Source organism: Anguilla rostrata, chromosome 12 (genome assembly GCF_018555375.3).
Source record: "Anguilla rostrata isolate EN2019 chromosome 12, ASM1855537v3, whole genome shotgun sequence".
Taxonomy (NCBI): Eukaryota; Metazoa; Chordata; class Actinopteri; order Anguilliformes; family Anguillidae; genus Anguilla; species Anguilla rostrata.
Window position 1 is genome coordinate 25,681,088 of NC_057944.1, and position 23,645 is coordinate 25,704,732.

At 44.4% G+C, this 23,645-nt stretch overlaps 1 protein-coding gene across 1 annotated transcript; it reads left to right on the forward strand.

Annotated features, from left to right (window-relative positions):
- The first annotated feature begins 3,014 nt into the window (after window positions 1-3,014).
- On the forward strand, window positions 3,015-21,224 carry ttc9b (tetratricopeptide repeat domain 9B). Its single transcript, XM_064302236.1, has 3 exons — window positions 3,015-3,965; window positions 17,002-17,184; window positions 17,652-21,224. The coding sequence occupies exons 1-3, from the start codon at window positions 3,485-3,487 to the stop codon at window positions 17,744-17,746; spliced, it is 759 nt and encodes a 252-aa protein (XP_064158306.1). The 5' UTR covers window positions 3,015-3,484; the 3' UTR covers window positions 17,747-21,224.
- Window positions 21,225-23,645: the final 2,421 nt, after the last annotated feature.

The following is a 23,645-nucleotide window of genomic DNA, read 5'->3' on the forward strand; positions in this document are numbered from 1 at the left end:
TCACTACCGAGTCACTGTATCGCACACGCTTAATGGACAACTGGATTTCAAGTCCAGTTCAAGTCTTTACTGCGCAGTCTCTGGCTCCAATTTGTCGAACATGGCAGCGCCCATGGACTACACCAGGGATCATCAACTCTGGCCCTCGAATCCAAATCCAGCCCTGGTTTTCTTTTCTCCCAGGTAATTAGTGCTACTGATTGGCCAGACTGTCTTCACACCTGACTCCCAGGCAAAGGGAGGGTGGAAAACCAGTAGTTCTCGGCCCTCGAGGACCGTGAGTTGTTGATCTCTGGACTACACTTTCCGGGCTTCAAAATCCTTTTCAACAAGCCCATGGGGAGTCAATGGGTGACATCACAATGACTTCTTCCATGTTTGCCTACAGTCTATGGTTCGTATCCTTGCGTTCTTAATACTGTCTGGTAGTATCACTCAATTTTGGTGTTAGGAAGCCTCATCAGCCCACAAGCTGATTTTCAGTTTTCACTCACAAGATCAATACATTCTATAAAACAATGTATTATATTTCAATTTAATCTTTGAGGACATCAACTTTTTTAATTTATGTTTTTTAGGGGTCCAAGCATAAAGTGCTGGAAACCTGTTGTTTTTGTTCAGATTTTTATTATTTTTCTGAGATCGTGTGTGCATAGCAGAAACTGTACATCATAGAGCTACCAAATTTGGGTAGGTTCCCATTACCACCCAATACTTACCCAATTTAACCTTATGAGGCAATATAGGAAGGCGCTATCTTTTTTGGGCTACAACTTTTAAACTGTTTGGCCTATGGTCAGAATTTTGTTCCTCAGACTTCCTGGCTCATAACAAATAAATCTGCCTCAAGGACCACCATGAAGTCCACCATATTGTGTGTGTGTATATATATATATATATATATATATATATATATATATATATATTGCAATTTTGCATTTTTTTTTTTTTTTTTAAATGGCTAAAATGCTTATCCTGCAAAATGAAATCTGATGCACAGCCTCCTTAAACCAAGCTCCTTGAAAAACGTACACAGAATTTGGATACAGTAAAATATGAATGAAAAACAAGCCAGTAAAATTGATGTGGGTGTGGCTTAGCAGAAGAATGCTCATTTTTGAATACAATGTCTGATCATCACACAACTTAATGCATATTTTCCTTGTCAAACCAAGGACACATTTAAAATGTGTTCTGTTTGGTCAATATTGGCTGTGTGTTTGGACCCTGTATATTGCTGCTTCCAGCTATATTTATTTTTTAAATTATTTCTCTGCCCTAAAACTGTTTGCACAGCAAAAATTGACACTTGCACAGAATTTGGCATGCATCCTCTGTAGACCAAGCTCAAAATTAAAATATGGATGAATAAGGAGCCATTGAATAGCATTGTGAGCATGGCTTGTGACAAAAATGTTAACTTTAAAACAGCTCAACAGAAATTGATAAATGTTGGTTGCTATATTGGCACTAACATCAAGAGCCAAACACGATTGGCCCAATTGAAATGTATGGCGGCACTCTAGAGCATAGTATTTTTTATAAATTCATGAAAAATCACTGCTGTCTTTTAGAGATGTAAAACTTGCTGTAGTGATCAATTTCATCATCTGATGCATTGATCTGTACCTTCAATATTGACAACCTCTTGTATTATTCACCATTTTGTAAATGCTAATATGAATTTTCCTCTGTGCACAGTTTTGGCCTAAACACATGGGTGAAACCTATGAAACAGTGGTACAAGGTGCATTCCTGTGACCACTGTGATTTTGGCACTGATTGACCACTTGTTCAGTGGCGTAATATTGACTGTGTGTGCTTGGACCCCATGTTTTTAGAGAACTTGTATATTTCACTGTTTTGGTTCTGATGGAGATGAGCTCTCAGCTTTGCAAAGATGAGAGCTCATCTCCATCAGAAGAATGGTATAATTTTAGCTGCAACGCAGTTCCCACAACTGGAATCAGACTCTTCCACCCGGTTAATAAATATTATGTTGTCATACTTTGAATATCAATCAACTCAGTTTACTGGTCAGCAATTACCTCCCCTGAAAAAATATTTCAGTAGATAAACCTAAATTTATCTTACACCTAGATTTTTAGGTTTTCTGAATTGAAAGTTTTTAGGTTCATTTGAATGAACCTGAAATTCAGAAACTAAGAAAACCTAAAAAAAATATATAGGTGTAACAAATTGAAGTAAAATTTAACAACTTGCAAAGTAGAAAATTATTGATGATTAAGTAGACTTGTTGTGTCATTGTCTATTAAGAATGTCCTCTATAGGCTACATAGGTATGTTATGCTGTCTTATGAAAACAGATTCAGTCTACGGGCAGTTTGTGCTCTGGGTCGGCTGTTATAAAACCGAGGCGGCTGGTGCTGTAGGTTCACTTATATGTCCAGACAGTATGTGGTCATACTGCGCGCTTATACAACTCGCCCTTTTACGCAATACGACTTTGCACAAATTCAAACATGCCTCGTTGCCTTTTTGAAGCGACCTTTTTGAAGCATCTAGAGTTCACCTTGTTCAGCACTATTTTTCCTAAGACCAATACTGTATATCTAGGTTATGTCTAGAGTATTCTCTCCCCTGCCTTGCTCCTTACTAACACAATAATAATAACCCAATTTCATCGTTACTTAGACTTTTTCTACAATCCGGTGAAGTTAAAGATTGTAGGTCCAGATAAACATTATTGAAATACAGTCCTTTTAAATTGTGGAATTAAAATAATGTTCGATTTATCTTTATTGTGCGATTGCATTATCCAAATACCCTGTGTTCAATGTTTTCACAGAGAAATTAATTTCATGGGCTACAAATAGTGAAACCACACTCGGACTGCATACATACATTTGTTTCATCACGAATTTGCCAACAATAAGATGCTCTACTATCGTACTACTGTAAAATAGGATATAACTGGTTAGACCTGCATTATTCCAGCATAAATCATGCTCGATATTTTATTTACAAGAAATATAATATAGCAAATGCTGTTCACTTGTTATTGTTGATGAAAATATGTAGTTCGTCTTCAGCTAATCGATGTTAAAGCACCATGGTAGCCGTTGTCGTGTGAGGACCACGACGTGTGAGAAATTACGCTCGTGATGCAGCAGGACCACACGACTCCCCCCCTGCTCCCATAATGCAGCGCGGGCGAAGGGTTAGTTCGCTGTCTGTGGTGCTGAAGCTGCGCGTGCCGGCGACTCAAGCGCAAAAGCGGAGCACAATCGAGCGATCCGCCTTCACCCAAGATCACTCTGCAAAACCACCGAGTAAGGGGAGACGGGGACAAAAGCGCAGTGAAGGGGGGAGCCAATCCCACAATACCACGAAGGTTCTCATCTGTCTTTTTGTATATAGTCAAAATTAATTTATTTTGTTTTGTAAGGATTTATGTTAGCCTATTTTTGGTCGAGCTCTGCTTTTTTGCTGAATTTCCATTCCCGCTTTCATCGCATCCTTTATGCACAGCACGCTGATTCAGTCCTCCCAAGGAAAACAGGCATTCGTGTCGGAACAGCATGGCCTGCAGCTGTCGTGCACACTGAGAGATATGGAAGCCAAGCAGCACTCGATCAAAAGCCTGAAGAGCTACCCAGAGGCAGGGGGCCGAAGCCTGGCAGCGGCTGCGGGTGCGGACGTTAGCGGCGGTGTGGGTGGAGGCGTCGGGTACCGAGCCGGTGCGGCGGAGCTGGAGATGGAGGCAAAAATACAGAAAGCGGTGGACTTTAAGGTGGAGGGCCACCGCTGCTACAAGGAGAAGAAATTCCGGGAAGCGATAGGGAAGTATCATCGGGCTCTGTTGCAGCTGAAGGGGGTACATGTAGCCGAGGGGACCACTGGCTCCGAGGTTAACCTACTGAACCAAGCCGCAGTTAGGCTGACCGATGATCAGCGGAGAGCCGTGGAGAGCACGGAGATCGAGTGCTACGACAGCCTGACAGGTGAGTCGCTGTAGCTGACCTCCTTCGGTCCGCGAACCCAGAAATTCTTGGACTGAGAAATTTCGAATGCCATTGTTCGTTCCGGTAGAGCGGTCGAAGGAGAGAGACGAGTCGGAATCGGAATGATTGTGTAAGTGTTCTATGCAGGCCGCCGCTGTGTGCTTTGCCTTGCTTGTGAGATATAATTACACTGATCATGCATTACACAAATAATGGGAATACGTTGTCCTGAACATAAAAGGTCGTCAATTCTGTCACTACAAAACCTGGAGTAATTTGGTAGCCTAATTAATTGGAGATTTACCACGATTTTTCAGTCGTAGATTTATTCGGTCACCTAGCTTGATTTGAGTTTTACTCTATTTCCTCTGCAGTCGCACAATCATTTTTTTGTTTGCATATTGCTTTTTGGGGGGTTCTACGGAGGGAGAGGTGAGGATGGTTGGCCCAGGTGGTTCTCTGAGTTTTTCCCTCATTGTCTGTTTCTTGCTTCTCCTCGGTTTCGTCCTCGGTCACTTTGCCTTTTACAGGCCTTCGACACGTCGTTATTCTCAAAGATTTGCTCGCGACGAGTATCCAGGGAGATTCTATGACCAGCAGCTTTCAGTTGTTATGAACGAGGTAGGCTACCATCGTGTCTGGTGATTGTTCTGGGATGGGAACGGTACTAATCGGGTGTCAGTTGCACTAAATTTAAGGCTGTCTCGTTTCAACGCCCAGGGTTCTTGCAAAATTGCAATACTGTCAAAGGGATGCTGTGAATGTTGAGCTTGTTCAGCACCTTAAACATGTCCTGTCATAGGCTGAGAAAGCTTTGCAGTCTTCACTTTAGTTTAAAGATTTACACAGATACGAAGTGTCAGATGGTACTAGTTCTCCTAAGCTTATTAGTGTCCCCCTCAGAGTCTCAATCACCTCTGGCCTCAGTGGAATTTCCTTTCAAGGGTGAAGAGAGACTTCCCTGTGTTCAGTGCAAATGCGTCACAGATGCTCCAAGTGATTTTGTTTTGTTGGTGCACTGTAACCGTTTGTAGTGTGTGTCACAGTAGGGTGAAGGTCAGTTGGAGATTTTTTGCTCTACTGGTCTGTATTTTGTTTTTCTGTGGGGGTAGGGAAACATTGACTAGTGCGATCACCGTAGTGATATTTCTTGAGCTGTTTGTGCCATCTCTGCCCTCTCAGGGGAGAGGATGGTGGGCGCGCTCCCTAGGAACGTTTCGATTGGGTGAAACTGCACACCAGGCCAGTAGGCCTGCAATCAAGGGAAAGAGCAAGTGGCACTGGTCGTCTAGTATTTCTGTCTGTCTCAGCAGCAGTAATGAACTGTAGCGGGTCTATGCAGGGGGATGATGGACAGAATGCTATGTGACCTTTCATTCTCTCACTGTCCATGCTGACATTGCTCTGCATGTGTGCAAGTGGAAGAGAGAGAGAGAGGGGGGGAGGGGGAGGGATGGACTGTCAGTCTTGATCATTTCTTTGTTGTGACCCATCGCTTACATTGGCAGTGACAACTTTTTATAAATGGGCAAACTTCAAAAAAGTCTTATTAATGATTTTCTGAGAAATCATCTGTTACAGGGGTCATGGCACGGACTGTGCTGTGGCATAGCTTTAGGCAGGGGAGTGGCAGAGGAAGAAGGTGAGAGAATGTTAAAGGATAGAAAGGGAAATAAATGGCCGCTTGGTGCTGGGATATGTCTGACAGCAAGTGGTTCTAGGAGAGATAAAAGAAGAAGATGATAAAGGAAGCTAAAGCAATGAGGTCGAAATAGCAGCGTGTTTCTAGAATCCATTCCACGTGCCCCATGTAAAAAGAGCAGTGCTTTTCCTGTCATTATTTGTGTCATTAGTTAGTCATTTCTTTTCTTGTATCCCACCCATCTTGTCAAGATTTTCTTTCTATGAAACATTCAAAGTTAAAGGCAGACTATGCAGGATTTGTTTTACTTCTAAACATTATAAAATAAGTATGTTAAGGCATATCTACTATGCACTGGCAACCTCAGCCTTTACACACTTTAGACAAATTTGCGCACCTTTTATCTGTATTTGTTATTCTAGAATGTGTTCGGGATGATTCTGGGCGTGGCGCTTTTTTCTGTGTGGGGAGGGATGGGTGTGGCTACAGAGGCTGTGGTTTGGGTTCTGATTCCAGCTATATGTTTGTTGTTTGTTAGCTGCTGCAATGGATGCAAAGAATCCTAGATAAAGCGAGGCAAAAAAGACAAGCCAACAGGGCTCGTACAAGAACTAGTGTCAGCCTTGGAATTGTTTTTCCTCAGTGGCCTGAGCTGAAGTTCGCCAAGGGGATGAAAAGTGATGCGGAGTTGGCTTGTTTTCTGTTGGGCCTATAAGTGACTGTACTTTTAGCTAGCTAGTTACATTAGGCAGCTAGATGCCCAAGCTTGGGAAGCTTTTGTATCAAATTCTGATGTCCCATCAAGCTGTGTTCCCCCATATGGGAACTGCTTTTACTGTTCATAGCTGCAACTTAGCTAGCTAAGCATTTATTTCAATCAGGGGAACTGAATTCTCTACAGCATGCATGTTGTCTAGCTATGTGTGGCCAACTTCACTAACAAAGTGAAAAAGTTTCAAAAGAAGACTCCCGTTCTCATCAGGGTTCACAGCTGATAAAACACGGTATGACTGCCTAGGCATCGGTAATTCACCTGCATTTATTTCAATCAGGGGAACTGAAGTCTCTACAGCATGCATGCTATCTAGCTATGTGTAGCCAACTTCACTAGCAAAGTTAAAAAAGTTGCAAACAAAGACTCACTCTTATCAGGGTTCGCTGCTGATAAAACACAGCATAAGTGCATAGGCATTGGTAGTTCACCTGCATTTATTTCAATCTTTTATTTCCAACTCTGAAATACAATAATGTAATATTACATTACATTATGTTTGGCTCTCTCAGATTAGATCTCATCTGCGCATGAAGCACACCATAGATACTGATTTACTGTATGTGTGAGAAATCTATAGATACTGGAATATCCATGTTAGTGATGTATGTGTGATAGGTCTGTACACACTGGGACATATGTGATAGGTCTATGTGTGATAGGTCTATAGATGTTGCATGGTGAGATGATGTCATAGATCATATGCTCTCCTTTCCCCAGCCAGAATGTAATTTCCGGTATTTTCACTTAAATCCCCATTCTTTGGGTAGCCAAAAACAGGAAACACTACAGCCCTGTAATGTAAGCCAAGTAACACATAAACAAGAATACACAGACATTTTCTGTGGGTTTTTTGTCAGTCTGTCAATCTAGATCTCTTCGCCTGCTGGCAATAAATTTAATATATATTTACACTTTTGTTGGTGATGGCTATACCTTTATTACTGGTGGTTATTATATGATATTAGTTATGATTTTTGTAGTTTTTTAGTCTATTCATTGTTGATTGATGGTGTTTTTGGTGTGCAGAGAGAACTCTGATAATGTCAGATTCATCACAGCCCTGGACTTATCGCAACCCTCCAAGCCTCGCTGATGAAACAAAACTGCCAAGCCACCCCTCTTTTTTCATCTGCTGCCAAAAACTACCACATGGAGCAAAAGCTGGAAGACTCAAATGAGCAGAGGAGAGGGAAGGAGCCTGGAGGAGGGAGGGAGAAAGCGAGAAGGGGGTAGAGGAGGGGGCTACTGGAGGAGAAGGAAAGAGGGGATAGAGGAGGAGCGGACAGAGATCGAGAGATGGCAGGGAGGAGGAGGGAGGGAAGACAGAAGTAAGCGGGAGGAGAGGAGAAGGTTGGCAGAAAGAGGATGGAGAAGGGAAGAGGACAGGTTGATAAACAAAGGATGATGGGGTGGTGGTGTGAGGATGAAGGGCGGGGCTTATTCTCCTGTGCTCATGTTGATGGACATGGCAGTTGGCCATTGCGGCTGAGGAGCTGTGAGCGCCAGGTCCACAGATGGCACAGTATCATTGCAGGTCCCTAATGGCCACTGGGTCTACTGTACTGTACTGTATGACATCACCGTCTAAAGCAGCCAATGAGGGGGTGCAGTGAGAGAGAGAGAAACTGTGGAGGAACTGTGCAGAAAATGTGGGCATGGGGAAGAAGAAAAGGTTACAGAGGGAGGGGTAGAAGAACAGAAGATGGTGAAGGGAAAAGGTGAAGGTGAGGGGGGTGAGAGAGAGTGAGAGATGGAGGGAACGAAAAAGGAAGGATAGGCCATTTCAATGAACCTTTCTACACCTTTGCAACAAAAGAGAGAGCATAGCTTCTTATTTTCATTGCCGTTGTGTCTGTGGTCGTTTTTCATCATAAGTGGGGCAGAGGGGTGGGGGTAATAGGGCTGATAAGAAATCAAGTCCAAAACTGGCTGTTATTTCAAGGTTCTGAGAGCCAGGGAGGGTTAGGGAGCTTTGTCAAGGCAGTAAATAAAGATCGGAGAGAGTGGAGGAGTGAGGGCGAAAGAGGTCTGCAATTTAAAATCAAACCGCAGCACTTACAGGCAGAAACAGATGCACCTTCAGATTTTGTGATAAACAAAGAAAGGGAGGAAGGTAAGGATCATGACCTCTGACCCTAAGGAAATTATCTTGCTTCTGTTCTGAAAACATTCTTCTACTGATTATTACACATCCACCTGCAATCTTAAGGTGAATCACCTCTCTACCATTTGCATGCTGAACTGCACAATGTTCACTAGGTTTTCCTTAAGTTAATTTATTTTTTCTTAATGTCAGAATTAAATTAGGCTATATTTTAGTCTGTCTAGTTTGTGTTCATTGAACTCGTAGCATAGCCTACTCAGTTTTGTTGCACTAGTACAGTGAAAATAAAGGATTCAAACTGAATTGAATTGAACTTGTTTCCTCAGTTAGATGGTTATGGTCCTTCAGGGTTATGTGGTTGTAATGCTGAAATACAGTGGTGCATAGCAGTGTGCATTACCGATTAGTAATGTGCAAAGTTCAGTTTTACTGCAAGTGTGTGTGTTTAGTCATGGACTGTGATGCTGAACTGGGAGTTTTTCTCCACTCTACTAGTACAGTTGTTTCCATTTGCGTTCTGTGCTGTGAATGCTAATGCGAATGCCCGGTGGTGTTCGGTGCTAGGTACACTAGTAAACAGTTGTTGTTAAATGCTGTAGTGGTGCATACAGTTGCGTTCGGTGACGTTCGATGCCACGCTTACCAGCGTTCGGGGGTGTCCGTGTATTCAGTTCAGGTAGATTCAATTTGATTGTGTAACGTTTTTAGAGACGGACTGCCACAAAGATGCTTTACAGAAAACCCCCCAAATCCAGAAATGACTAGGCTACTGTGGACACGTTTTCCAGACATGTCCGGGTGAATGCACCAGTGAAAGCACCCTGCTGTTTCTAGGACAACAGGTCAACCAGGGACAGCGTCCGCACTGCCTTGCCTGCTGCTTCATCACCGTGGCATTTCGACCGGATGCTTGATGTGAACACATCCCCTTCTAAATCTGCACAGAAAATGTCCTCTGCGGTTTGGCAGCATGCAGCAACAAAGAATCAAATCAACAATCGCTGTTATACCTTCAAAGACACAAATTTCGTACGTGACGACATTATGCGGAAGGACACGGATTTTAGACATGACGACATTGCTGTTAATAGTTACAACAGCCAGTGTCTGAGCTGCATTCGCATTAATAATGAAGTGGTTGCCCGGTGAAGTGACTCAGCTGAAGTTCGTGTTATAGTGCCGGAGGGTTATGGCAGGCAAATAAACCATATTTCATGGCCCTCGAAAAGAACACATTCAGTACCTGAACGCGAAGAAACCCGCACTGCAATCTGACACAATAATTGGGGTATTTTTTTTCGCTGTGATTGCTGCTGTCTCGGGGGATGATTTATGCAAATATGCTTGTTGTGGCGTCAGTTTCCACGGACGACGGAGCGCACGACCTTAATGAGGGAACCACGGCTGGAGAAACCGTCAAGCGCTGCCCGCGTTGTCCAGGGACGCCAATTAGAAACACAATGTGCAAGCACCTGTTGAAAGGCTTGTTTGCTAAGCTTTTGCTTTTACATTCACAACATGAACTTGCTAGGTGCAGCCAGACGCGAAATCGACATGTTGGCAAGTGCGTCTGTCAACATTCAGAGCGGCATGTGGTGCAACGACTGAAAAATCATAAGCAGAAGAATTGGTACACTCTCCTGTGATCTGACTGACTGACGGAATGATTGTGAAAACAGGAAAACTCAGGCAAAATGTCATGTTGCCTCAATATCAGAAAATATGGAGAGAACATTTTGTCAGATGGAGACCAACACACATGCATGTGTGACTATTTGAATTTTCCATGTTGCGTGGTCAGCGTGTGCCACATTAGGTATCACTTTTGTTTTGGAAAACATACTGATTTTTCGAACATATTACAGAGAGAGAGAGAGAGAGAGAGAGAGAGAGAGAAATACATGCATACCAGACCTGGGTCAAATATGTATTTGTTTTGGATTCAAATACTTTTCTGTCCTCTGTTGATCTTGCCTGGTGCAACTGAGCCTGCCAATAGGACCAAAAGGTGGGGTTTGCACTTTTTGAGAGAATGTCATAGGTTTCAATACACCAGACAAGCTCAGTAAAATGTAGAAAAGTATTTGAATCTAAAACAAATATGTATTTGACCCAGGTCTGATGCATACACACATAAATATATATACACACATAGATGACAAAGGAAAAACCTGAATAAATGATTGGAGAAACATGTGAATGCAGATGCTTCCATACAGGTGTACTGCACGATGCAATTAAGCAAGTAAGATCCTATCATGCTCTGTGGCATGTATAAACATGCTGAGCAGGCCCAGTTGACCTCGATTTTGGATCAAGATGGCAAGAGGAAAAGGGGGGTACGGGGCGGGGGCATTTTTCTGGCATTATTTGGGTCCACTTGTGTCCTTGGAGGGAAGGGTAACTGAAAATCAATACAAAGTTATTCTGAGTGTTCACCTTTATCCTATGATGATGTTTGAATCTGATGGGAGTGGTCTCTTCCAAGATGACAATGCCCCCATCCACAGCCAGGCACAAGGCCAGGTAAAATACAAGGTTCACCTAAACTGAGTATCAGAAACATGCGTGGGCAATGAGCTTACTTTCTGGAGATTGTTCTACACACTTGCTGTCCTGGAGGGTTCTACTTCGGAAACATTCCCCAGCAAGCTGCTTCAGGTCACACTATCAGTATGACATTACCCATCTAGGAGCTGGTATTGTTCTAGTGAATGCTCATCAAGCCAGGAAGGAAGGAAATGGGAGAGATGGAAAAATAATCATATTCTTGGTCTTGCATGAAAGTCACTTTCACTGATGTGCTCTGTGTTTGAAAGTCAAGTTGACACCGGAGCTGCCCATTATTAATGTGGAATTGGGTCTTATCATACCTGAACAGAGAGGGGAGTCAGTGAGAGAAAGCAAGGAAAAAAATATTTGAGGGGGGCTAGAGAGAGAGACATGAAAGACTGGCAAAATGAAAGAGTGAGGAATGGAGGGACAGAGAAAGGATGATGGAGTGAGTCGGAGGTATCCAAATTTAAAAGGGAAAAATGAATTGACTAAAATGACATGAAAGAGAGAACGAAAGACAGGTTTAACATAGAGAAGACAGTAAGTGAGTGAATGAGTTCTGAGCAGCAGCAGTGTGATGGCAGCTGAGATCTCTGTATCAACCCTTGTGATTGACGACCTCTGTCTGCGTTGTTAACGTCAAAGAGATCCCTGTCTGCATAGAGAAGCACTGGGTGACAAGGCACTTTATGATACCATCTGTCCAACTGCCTGCGGGGTTCAACCGTATTCCCAGTGTAGTAGCTGGCCTTATTAGATTTCTGAGCTGACGTTGGACACCAATTCAGTAGTTTGTTTTTGCCATTAGCAGCAATGTGCACTCGGCTTTAATGCTATTAAAAATTAAACCAGCAACTGCGATTTACAATTTAGCCATTTAGTAGATGCTTTTAGCGGCTTACAGAAGTCAGTTTCACATGGTAAGCAAACACCATAAGAGCTAGAGATAGTACAGTTACAAGCACGTGCCAGCATCAAGGAGCTTGCCTCATCCGATGCTTGCCGTAAATGGCTTCCTTTTGCACTTGCAGTCTCCTGTCTCCAGGAATAATATTGAGGTGCGAGTGAGACATCCCATACTTTATGAAATGTATGAAATGTCTACATTTCAAGCTCAATGCATGAGGAATAGTGAACCATCATTTGCTAGCTCCTGGCAATTTGTTGGATAACTTTTATCAGCCTGATAGAGCAATATTATTATTATTATTGTTATCATTATTATTAGCCTGATAGAGCAATATTATTATTATTGTTGTTGTTGATATTATTATTACTAAGCATTATGCACTATTATAGTATATGAGTTACAGTTGCTATTCTAGGTCTGGATAGGATTTGCTATCACACTTCTGTGAAAAAAATTTGTTCACTGATTTACTTTTGATAATACAGAGTAAAATGTACAGTGTTAATTAAACACTAACAGTGTAACATATGAGTCCAACTGGGACCATACGTACTCTGTAAGAGTTGATTTAACACTGAACATTTTAATTCTGTGAAGCCAGCTAAGTCTTCAAGAGGTGGCAAATGGAGAATATGCAGGGGCTAGAAACGTGTGAGATCAGGAGTCTTGAAGCGGCACAGATCTGTGATATTGGTTCATCTCTCTCTGGGCAAGGTCTGTGTTGCCGATGAATATCGGCTGGGGAGGAGGGTGGTGAGAGCTGCTGGCCAGAGGGGTGCCCCCCGCCCACTCAAATCTGTCTTTAACTTTCCAGAGAGAGGTAATTACAGCGAGACTGACAGAAGCGTAATCGCTGCCGACGGAGACAGGCTTTAGATTCACGCCGCTTACATCGCCGCGAGCGCTGGCCTTGACTTTTTTTAAATGCTGAAAAAAAGATGAACGGTTTCCTGAGTCCAGCCTTGGAAATGGATGTGTAGCGACTAAGTGAGACAGAGAGCCGGCAGTCTTTGCTCCATGAGTTTTAATTTCCGCTGCTTCCTCCCTTATTTAATTCCCTCTCTTCTCTTTGGTGTTTTTTTTGGTCTGCTCTTTCTGCAGTCGTTCTACCGAAACGCAGATATGATCATTTTGTTCTCATCTTATTTTGAACAGATTCAAGAACATTATCTAGTAGTGTGCGTGCTCATGTGCTCCCCCACCCACCTGTCTGACTCTGCACCTGTTGGATTCTAAAAACAAATGTGGGCCAGAAGGTTAAGCGAAACTGCAAAACAAAAACAAACAAAAAACCTGAAAGCTAGTGCTTTCCCAGTTTCCTTTACGTAAGCTCTTAATAATTAAATGAATTCATTTTCTTCGCGAGCCCTCTGAGGACAACAGACTCCTGCATTCGTCGTTTGTTTTGTGGTTTTGGGCCGCTCCTTCGGAGTGCAGAAGCAGGAGCGAAGAGACAGGAGAGCAGGCAACAGCAACGGGAGGAAATAAATATTTATACTCTGACACATTAGCTGCTGGGTGGGGCGCACGGCCGTCGCTGCACCACTGATTGAACAAGGACATCAGTTTCCCTTAGCGAGCAAGTCCATTAGCCCAGCTTGTGTTTTGGTAGCAGCTGTAGAGGGGGTTTGGACGCATGTGGAGGCCAGAAAGCAAGCGGCTCCACCCTCTCTCATCCCCATACAGGACCACTGCCTCTTCTCTCACTGAGATTGGGAGGGCGTACTGCGCAGCTCCCCATTAGGATCCATGCTCATAATCAGGACACACGCTTTACAGCTCAGCTCTATACCCTGGAAGTCCTCTCTGGGCTTACGCTGTTTGCTGGACAATAAGTGCTGGCGAGCGATTCTCACTGCCGTCAGTCCGACGCCTGCTTGATCTCTGGTGTGTGTGTGTGTGTGTGTGTGTGTGTGTGAGAGAGAGAGAGATAGATAGAGAGGGAGCGAGGGAAAGTACAGAGACCTGTATGTGTTAACGGCCATTAGCCATTACAGGCTGAAACTGGATCCACTGAAAGCTTTCAGGCACTCCAGTGGGAAAAGATGAAGTGAGTTTATGAGAGAGGTTGGGAGAGAGGAAATGAGGGATGGATGGATGGATGGATAGGAGCAGACATGGATAGTTGTTCTTTTTTTTGCATTGTAGTTGTGGGGGGGGGGTTGATTGATTTTGATTAGAGGCCCTTCAGGCCAGTCTGCGGGCGGAGCTTTTCGTAAATGCTTCAGCACTCTTGTCTGTACATTTGCACATGCTAGCATTTGATTATAGCGCGATTTTGGCTTGTAATGTCTTTCCATTGCCCTTTAACCTAGAGCTGTAACTTCCTGTCTGCTGACCGAGCATTCTCCTAAGAGCACTCTCTCTCTCCCTCTCTCTCTCCCCTTCTACCTGGCCTTTCTCTTTATTCAGAAGGTGAAAGTGCACTGTCACAGCATTTTCTGCATTTTCTGGACAGTGTTTGTGGTGAATAGAATGCATGTGCACTACACACACAAAAAGGATGTTGGACAGAGGGGTAAAGAGAGGGGGGAGAGAGGTGAAAAGAGAGAGAGAACAACAGGGGGAGAAGGGGAGAGTGAAAGTGATAGAGAGAAATAAGGGGAGAGTGAAGGGAAGGGAGAGGGAGAGAAAGGGAGAGAGTGAGGGTAGTCTCCACGAGAGCACCTGTGTTCCCAGCACTGTGATGACTCCCTAGCAACAGCAGCAACTTAGCGACAATACCGAATCACACTTCGACTGCCTCCTGCTGTAATGGTGACCGAGGTGTCATTCCGGCCCCATTTGTGTCACATGACATGACGTCATCCTGTAGTTCAGGTTTGCAGATGCCCAGGCATCCCTGACACAGTCTCATTTCAAAGCGTCTTTCGTTCCATTCTTTCGATTTTATATTTTGAATCCAGCGTTCCTTTGTTCAGTTTTTCTCAACCTTAGCCTTTGATTTTTAAGCAGTGGCATGGAGGAACCGGACTCTTGAACCCCCACACTCTGCACCCCACTCGCACTCCCTACCTCCAGCTCTGGGGGGAAGTTGGAAGCTACTCAGCAGTGACAGCCCTGTTACACAACCATCTCATTGCATAATCCACCCCCCCCCCCCGTGTGTCCCCCTCCTGCTCTGTCTCTCAGGCCAGATTTTCTCTCTGCCCCCTTTCACAGGGGTCTCTGTGTGCCAGAGTGAAAGGGGGCAGAGAGACTGAGAGGGAGAAAAGGAGTGAGCCAAAAGAGGGGGCTGGAGAAAAAGAGTGGGATTTTTTGGGCGATGTAGAATTCGTCACTTGGGATGGGTAAAAATAGCCTACGCTGAAAGGAAAAAGGTACCTCCAAAATAAATGTACCTAAACTACAGTGAAAATGGTGGAGATTTAGGTTACTTTGCAGGTGGCACAGGAGTATAAGCCATACAAAATAGAGGAAGGAAACCGATGTGACTTATGAAATACAGAAAAAATACATACACTGTATGACCAAAAGTATCTGGGCACCCCTTTGCCTGGGGGCTGTTTTTCATGGTTTGGGCTGGGTCCTTTAGTTCCAGTGAAGGTAAATCTTAATGCTGTAGCATACCATCACAATCTAGATGATTTTGTGCTTCCCCAACAGTTTCGGGAAGGCCCTTTCCTGTTTTAGCATGACCCTGGGAACACAGTGAAGTCTATATAGAGGTGGTTTTGTCAAGATCGGTGTGGAAGAACTTGACTGGCCTACACAGAGCCCTGACCTCAACCCCACCCAACACCTTAGGAAAGCTAACTGCGAGCTAGGCCTAACTGCTCAAATGGTACCCAACCTCCCTAATGCTCTTCTGGCTGAATGAAAGCATATCCATGCAGAAATGGGGACCAACGTCTTGTAAAAATCCTTCCCAGACGAGTGGAGGTTGTTATAGCAACGAAGGGTGGGCCAACTCCATATTAATGCCCATAATTTTGGATGAGATGTTGGACGTCAGGTGTCCACATACTTTTGGCCATGTCAAATGCATGCATTTGAAGTAATGCTCATCCCTGTGCGTTACCTGTCACCCCCCTCAAACTGTGCACATGAGCACTAACTCACAACATGCACTCACAATGCGCAGTTGTTCTGGGATCTTTCTGTCTGGAATGGGGGGGGGGGGGTGAAGTTGTCAACGATTTTTGTGTCAGCGCTAAATCCAGATTACAGGCACGTGGGGATTAGGCTACACGCTGCGTTCCAGCTGCAGAACTAGAAACATGAAATGGAGAGGCCTGGCCTTGCCAGCTCAGAGCCAGCATAGCAGTCTTACCAGTGCAGCTAGACGCACCCGCGGCCGACCCAAATAAACTTGCAGCCAGGCGACCCTTTCGTGCTAGCAGAGTGCTTCATCACGCGTTTGCTCATCGAATGCTGCCCCTGGCTGCGCAGCGCATGATTTTGCATATTCACTGACCTATTTATGCAGCTTGTTTTTAGAAGAGATGAAGCACCTTCCCCGAGGGCACTGGCAGCACGTCTTGCCCGAGACAGAAATTCACAAACCGCTCTCTGATCCGGAGTTTGAGCCTCTGACCACTGCGCCATCTTTGTTATCTTCAACGGCCATTAATCTTTCTGAAGGAGACCCCCTCAGCTCTGTTCTGGGAGCGATGCTGTCTCCGCTGTTTTCTCTCCTGGAAAAGTGCTCCATTGCTTGATTAAATTCTGACCGGCACCAGGGCCAGTCGTTTTAACAGCTGAGATTGGCTGAAAAGGTGTAATTGAGCCCTAATGTCCTGTAATTACACTATTCAGAGCTCTGATTGAGCAGATTTCTCCTGGACCAGGGTGTGTAGAAAGACAGCTGTAAAGAAACAGTTTTTATAATGTAGCCTAATTCTTACTCTCTGCACAGGTTTTTCTTATAATTTTCACAGTATCGACCAAATCCTGTATGCTCTTTTCTCATGCTTCTTCTCTCTCCCTCCCTCTCTCTCTCTTTCTGTCGCTCTCTCTCCCCCCTCTCAAACTCAGTCAGAAATAAGCTCACTGTTCCTCGTCTCCCTCCCCGTCTCTGTTGAACCCCCACCCCCCCTGTTTTCCCAGCATGCCTCCTACAGTCGGAGCTGGTTAACTACGAGAGGGTGAAGGAGTACTGCCTGAAGGTCCTGAGCCACCAGCAGGACCACTTCAAGGCCATGTACCGGGCCGGCATCGCCTTCTACCACCTGGGAGACTACGAGTGCGCCCTGCGCTACCTGCGTGACGCCAAGAACCGCGAGCCCACAGGTACTGCGCCTGCCTTCCGCAGGCTGCCCGGGCCGCTTTAAACCGGCAGAGGGGGTGATGGGAGGTGGAGTCCAGAGCTCATTGAATATTGAACTCTCCGCAGGCCTGGAGGCCTGGACTCTCAGTAGCCTCCCTGTGCAAAATGATTTATGGCGCTTTGCCCATGGAACGCAGCCCGCGCTGGCTCAAACAGGTACGCTCACTGTAGGAGGGATACGTGGGCATTCACGTAACTGTGCACACACAAGGGATAGCAGAGCCTCCAACACATGAGAACAAAAGGTCTTAGTGCATGTTTGATGTTTTATGTGCCAAGCCCATCTCCATATGTGCACTGTGAAGTGGCATCTTACATGCTACGGGCCAACAGCTCTTGCTGTCAGTAGAAATAATCAGGATCATTATGCTAATATTGCGGTATAACTGCTCTTCCTCTCTCTCTGTCTCCTTCTCTTTCTCTTTCTCAGACACCAATGTGTTGCGTTACATTCAGCTGACGGAGATGAAGATGAGCAAGAGTGGCCAGCGAGATCGAGAGCCATGCAAAGAAGCCATGGGTTAAAGCCCCAGCCCCCGCCTTCCCCTGCCGCCTACCCCCTACCCCACTCAAGTAAATATCCCTCTTTGCCCTTCACCCCCGCCCCAGGGCAACAGTGACCCTGGCACCTCCAAGGCTGGATGCAATCCGCCCACCTGCGCTCCCTTACCTGCCTGCCCCCCCCTCACTCCTCCCCTATTCCTCCACCCACACCCCTCCGGAACGTTCCAACCCCACCCCTTTTCTCTGGAACAATGCCAGGCACTGACTGACTACATGCGAAAGCCAATAAAATATAAAAAAAATAATGCTGAATCATAATTATAGTAACAGAGTAACAGTTCCGGTTGTAAAAAATGTTAATGATTAGAAGAAGAAAATGAAAGGACACAGCTTAACGTTTATTTATTGAAGACAAAAAACTAAATGTAGAGAAAAATATTAATGTACTGTATGTAAGCTTTCTTTTGTATTAAAAAAAGAAAAAAGTTAATTAGGTAAGTAAACATACCTGCTGGTGACTGTGGTTGTAGTATGGTGGTAGTTTGGGGAGGAAGGGCGTGGCCTGGACCAGCTGAGCAAGCCATGGCCCTTCACAGTAACCAAGACTCTAGTTTTAAACACAGATGAGCAGCACAGTCTTTCACCCCTGCTCTGAGAGACTCCACCCACTCTCTTAATTCAAGCAGTTCCACCAATCAGGAGAGGGAGGTGGGTGGACATGCCAGAACATAACTCCTGTCTTTTTACTGTTGTAAAATACCCATCGGCCTGGATTTGTTTTCTTTTTCTATCTCTCTTTTTTAAATATTCCCTGTGCGTTCTGATTTGTCTGAATTCAAGGGCTAATACAGTGTTTCTAGTTTGTTCTTTGATATCTGGTTTAAATCTTTAACTTTTTGTTGGTTTGTTTTGTGTTTTTTTTTTTTTTTGAGGGGGGGGGGGGTAGTTGTTTTCAATGTGGTAATTATCATTTTTTTGAAGCAAGCATGAGTCTGTTCTCTCTTTAAGGTACAAAAGCAAAACAGAGAAGGCATTGTTGTTTAAAAGATGTGTTTAGTAAGTCTGTGTTTTGAGCCTTTGTCCTTATTTTGGATATGTTACATGGTAAAGAATATTAACTGCATGGAGTGTGGTCCAGTCATTGTGGCCACCCTCCATGGTCCACTATGGAAAATGTTTTTAGACCTGTTTATAAGTACTGTAATGGTGCACTACTCTGGCACATAGTACATTGCACCATACTGTCCTTGAATCATAAATCATCTATCACAAGGCAGAGTTTTCACAGTCATACTTATAGCAGTGCTTGTGCTGGAAAATTTGACTGTCAACATTTGAAGTGGATCTTATTAACCTATCTGAAATGTGTCTCATATTTGAACCAGTTGATCTATAAATCAGCTTCACTTTGCTGTTTTTAAGTTTTAAGTGTGTATTTTAAACGTTACCTGTCAACAAAGTACAATGAAAGTTTTATTAAGTCTATACCTGTGCAAAACAAAAAACTATGTATTTTAATGATTGAAAATAGGAATAATAGCAACAATAAAAGAGGTGAAATCTTTAAGGTGGTACAAAACTATAGCTGTAGGAGCTAGCTAAGTGTGGACATTTGCCTCTCATTACTGCTGTGATTTTAGCCCAGGCTGAGTGACCTTTCTTAAATAGCACTGCTATAATGATCCGTGATCTTCATCATTGAACCCCTTCACACCCATGTGAAACAAATTTGAAATAAATGACTAATATAGTGTTAAGTAATCTGTGCCAATTGCCATACAGGAGGGAGGGGTTCCAATGCACTGTTCTTAGAGGAACTGTACATGTAAAAATGAATAAATGAGTAAATACATGCCATAAAGCTTTAAAATCACAAACATGGGGCCCAATTAGAGACAAACTAATTATACTCACATGTCACAGCAAATACAGCCCTTCAGTGCCAGTTACCAGCTGTGCAAATTGACAGAGTTTTTTTCAGGGACATGCTCAGTGACTAATTCCACCGCTGACTCAGTGAGTTTAATTTACAGGCTGCACACCCGTACTTGAGTTCTGCCACGTCAGTCAGTGACCTCTGCAGCCATGGTCAAGATCTCCTAGCAACTTGTGTCAACCTGCACAGCCTCTGAATTAGATGAACACATTGGCAATTAATGAGAAAACGGATCACCTCATTTTCGAGTGTCCTAGTATTTGCGATCTAAATATATTGGTTTGGCTCTGGAGAATACATAACCCCGCCATTAAATTGATGTCCAAGAAAGCGATGGTTCTGCCGGCAGATTGCTGTGACACTGTAGGGACATGGCAAATGTTAATTTGGCATTTGGGGGATGTGAGAACATAGTGGGAGGTTGCAGTGGGAGCTGAGTGCGGCAGTCAGGGAAATGGTGGCTGGGTCAGATTTGGACAGGGGCCCAGGGCAGTGCTGCCTCTTCTCTTTCTCTCTGCCTCTCTCTTTCTTTTTCTCCCTTTCCTCACTGGCCCCTCCCTCTGTCTTTGTGTGCCCAGCTCTTCATTTCCTTTTCTCATCTCCATCCTTTCTAACATTCATCCTTCTCTCTCCCCATCTCCTCTTCTCTCCTTCTGTTTTTGCTCTATCTCTTTCTCTCTCTGTTTGTGGGAGAAGCTGAGGCAGTGATAAAGCAGGCACACATCCCTTGAGCTGAGTATTGCCATCTGTCTTTTGGGACATTGTGCTCCTCTCTGGTCCTGTACAAACCCCACAGTCTGGCACCCTGTCTTTTTCTGCTTCATCAGCCATATCCCTCCGAACCATCTCCCTCACAGCCCCCCACCCCACCCAAACACACACACCCCGGGGCTGTCCTCTGCCTGTGTTAAAAGAGAGGCTTTCATCCTTAAATCCACAGCTACACCCATCTTCAGACTAAAGCACAACTGCAGACACAAGGAAACTTCAAATCCCAGGATTCCTTCCTTTGGCTGTCGTCACTTGTGGTGCTTGAGGCTTGTTTAATGTCGGTGTTTCCTTGTGCTTTCCTAACAGATTGTTTCCTTTTTTAAATGGATGTGATAATTACAAGCTTTAAGTGACTTGATTTCTGAGATAAGGGTGTGGGTATATGTTGGTGTACATGAGCGCATGTGAATCTTAATCACTGCAGAGTTTTGGACCGGCGTTTAGTGGCCAGGGGTCTGTCCGTTTATATCTGTGAAGGACAGGGGATGAGAGTTCTGTGAGATCAGAAGACAGAGAACACCCTGGACCATTCCACGTTTCCTTTTTCTATGTTTATTTGTGTCTCAGAGAGAAAGAGAGAGAGACAATAGAATCATGAACAGAGGACAATCTCGGATACGGATCAATTTCCTTGGTGGACGTGGAACACACATTATCTCTATGGATGAAGCATTTACAGTTAAAAAATAAATAAATGGGGAAAATATCTCAAACCAAACCATGACAAACTGGTTACGTGGAACTGCTAGCCCAGGAATGCACTATGGATATCCAAAATAAAGCTGAAAATAATGTGCGAGTTCCTGCTTCGTCTGTGCGTCTGTGAATGCGTCTCACCATTAATCCTAAATACGGCATGCTGTGTAAACGCGTACAGACGCATCTTTACTCATGCTGATCTGGCTCACGCTCGATACGCCAGAGGAAGATCCGAGGAGACATCAGCAGCCAAATGCCCAAGTCTGCCAGTGTGTGTAGGTAGTGAGAGGTGGCACTCTCCCACACCATGACGATGCCTACACTTTCACAGTCTGGGCTTGGTCCTGATGAGTAGTCATTCATCAAAGGGAAGCTCCCTGACAGGCCCAGCCCAGAGATCTGCAGGCAACTGGAGCGACAGAGTGACATAGTATAAAACAGGATACTCAAATCTGGCTCTCCAATCCAAATCTGGCCCTGTTTTTTTTCTTTTCTTTTTTTCGTTCTGGGCAATTCACTGAAAAATTAGTGCTACTGATTATCTATATTGGCTTGACTGCCACACCTGACTCCCAGGTAAAGGGAGGGTGAAAAACCAGCAGTTCTTGTCCCTCGAGGACCGATTCAAGTAACAAGTATAAATGTCTGGAAACTGGGCTTGTAACTCAAGAGGTTGCAAGGTCAAACCCGAGGGGAGTACTGCATTTATATATCCTTGAACAAGTTGTATAATCTGAAGTGCTCTTTAAATTTTACTAATCCAGTCCTGCTTCGTAAAAATGTTTTAAAATGCAAACTGTAACACAGTCTGGATAAGGGAGTCCTAAACAATCTTATTAGTCTTTTTTTTCAATCCTGCTTCCCTTTTAAACTGATTTAATAGCGAGAGACAGGCACAGATAACACGCATAGCATGCAATCACAGCATCCAGTGCCCTGCACATGTGTATATAGCTGAGGATGTTTTCAACACAGGTCACTCGACTTGATATTGACTGATCATTTAACACAGGGACATGTTCCAGGTAAAATGAGGCTTCAGCCTGTGGCGGAATGAAAAGGCACAGGGCTTTGGTGAGGTACAACTGCAGCTTGTTAGCAGAACCCTGTGGCACGTTTACCTGCAGGCATGCAAAAGGCGTCCTGGTGCTTTAATGTCAGGTACAAAGGTAGAGTGATGATAATGTAAAGAAGGCTCTTGCCAATTTGAGGAGGGGATTTCTGCTGAATTCCCCTCTCCCTGATATCCCACTTCCTAGAGGAATTGTTTCAGATACTGCAGCGCTGTTTTTTTTTCCCTCATTCACTCCCCCCTCTCTCTCTCCAAAGGTAATAATCTGTAGTAATAGTCTGTCACTACTGACTGGCCATCTTAATGGCCCCCACTGCTCTTCCATGAGGACGGAGGGAGAGAAGGAGAGAGGGAGACTGTCTAAGGGAACAAGAGAAACAAAGACAAGGTAGAAGGGGCAAGGAAATACGGGAAATGGGGACAAAGAGAAAGGAGGAAAGACAGAGAGAGGGAACGAGAGAGAGGGAGAGACAGAGAAACGTATCCCATAACAAATGACCACAATGGTTTTCACTTGAGCCTTGCCCTGATGCGCTGCTGAGACCAAAAGAAAGTGTTTGTGACTGCACACTCAATGTGTCTGTGTGGATGTGTGCATGCATGCATGTCTGTGTATGTGTGTACATGCGTGTGTGTGTGTGTGAATGCTGCAGTATGGAGTCAGTCATGCCGTGCAGTCACACCTGAGTCAGTAACAGGAGCTGCGGTTCAGTGATTTCAGCACAGGTACAACACCCCCCCCCACACACACACACGCACACACACACGTAGAGACACCCACACCTATGCTGTACATGCTGGCTATCCCACAGTTCATTTGGTGTACCTTTGAGATTTTGACTACCAAATCTCTTCTCTATATTTCCAACACCCCCCCCCCCTTTCTTTTTCCCTCTCTTTGTTGCTTTTAATAGCATCGCCATGGAATGGAAGCAGGTTGCTAGGTAACTAGCTGGCGTCTGGAAGAGTGTTTGAGTGGCGGCTGTACCACCAGAACAAGCAGTGGAGTGGAGCGGAACTGAGCATGTCTGTCTGTCTGTGTGAGACTGCCAGCATTTGTGTGTCTGTTTGTATGTGTCTGCCTGTGTGTGTGTGTGTGTGTGTGTTCGTCTGTCTACGGTGGATCATTCTGTCTCCAGATGTGTCCGTGCTACTGTAATTAGCTGTGTGTTCCCACCCATCTGCACGCGTTTTGCCTAAGTTCATCCTCACAAAAAAAAAACGGAATTCTCAGTCTCAAATGACATTGGCAATAGGCTACAGGGTTTTTGTTTTTGAGTGGGGAGGAACGGATACTGTATATTGCCTACCACGGTCTTATTTTTCTCCTAATAAAATGTATACAAGCGCGGTAATTCCAGCGTCTAACTGTCCGCTAAATGTACATTATATCGTATAAGCACAGCCGTAACAGTGACGTTTCCTTTCATAAATCTCTCCTG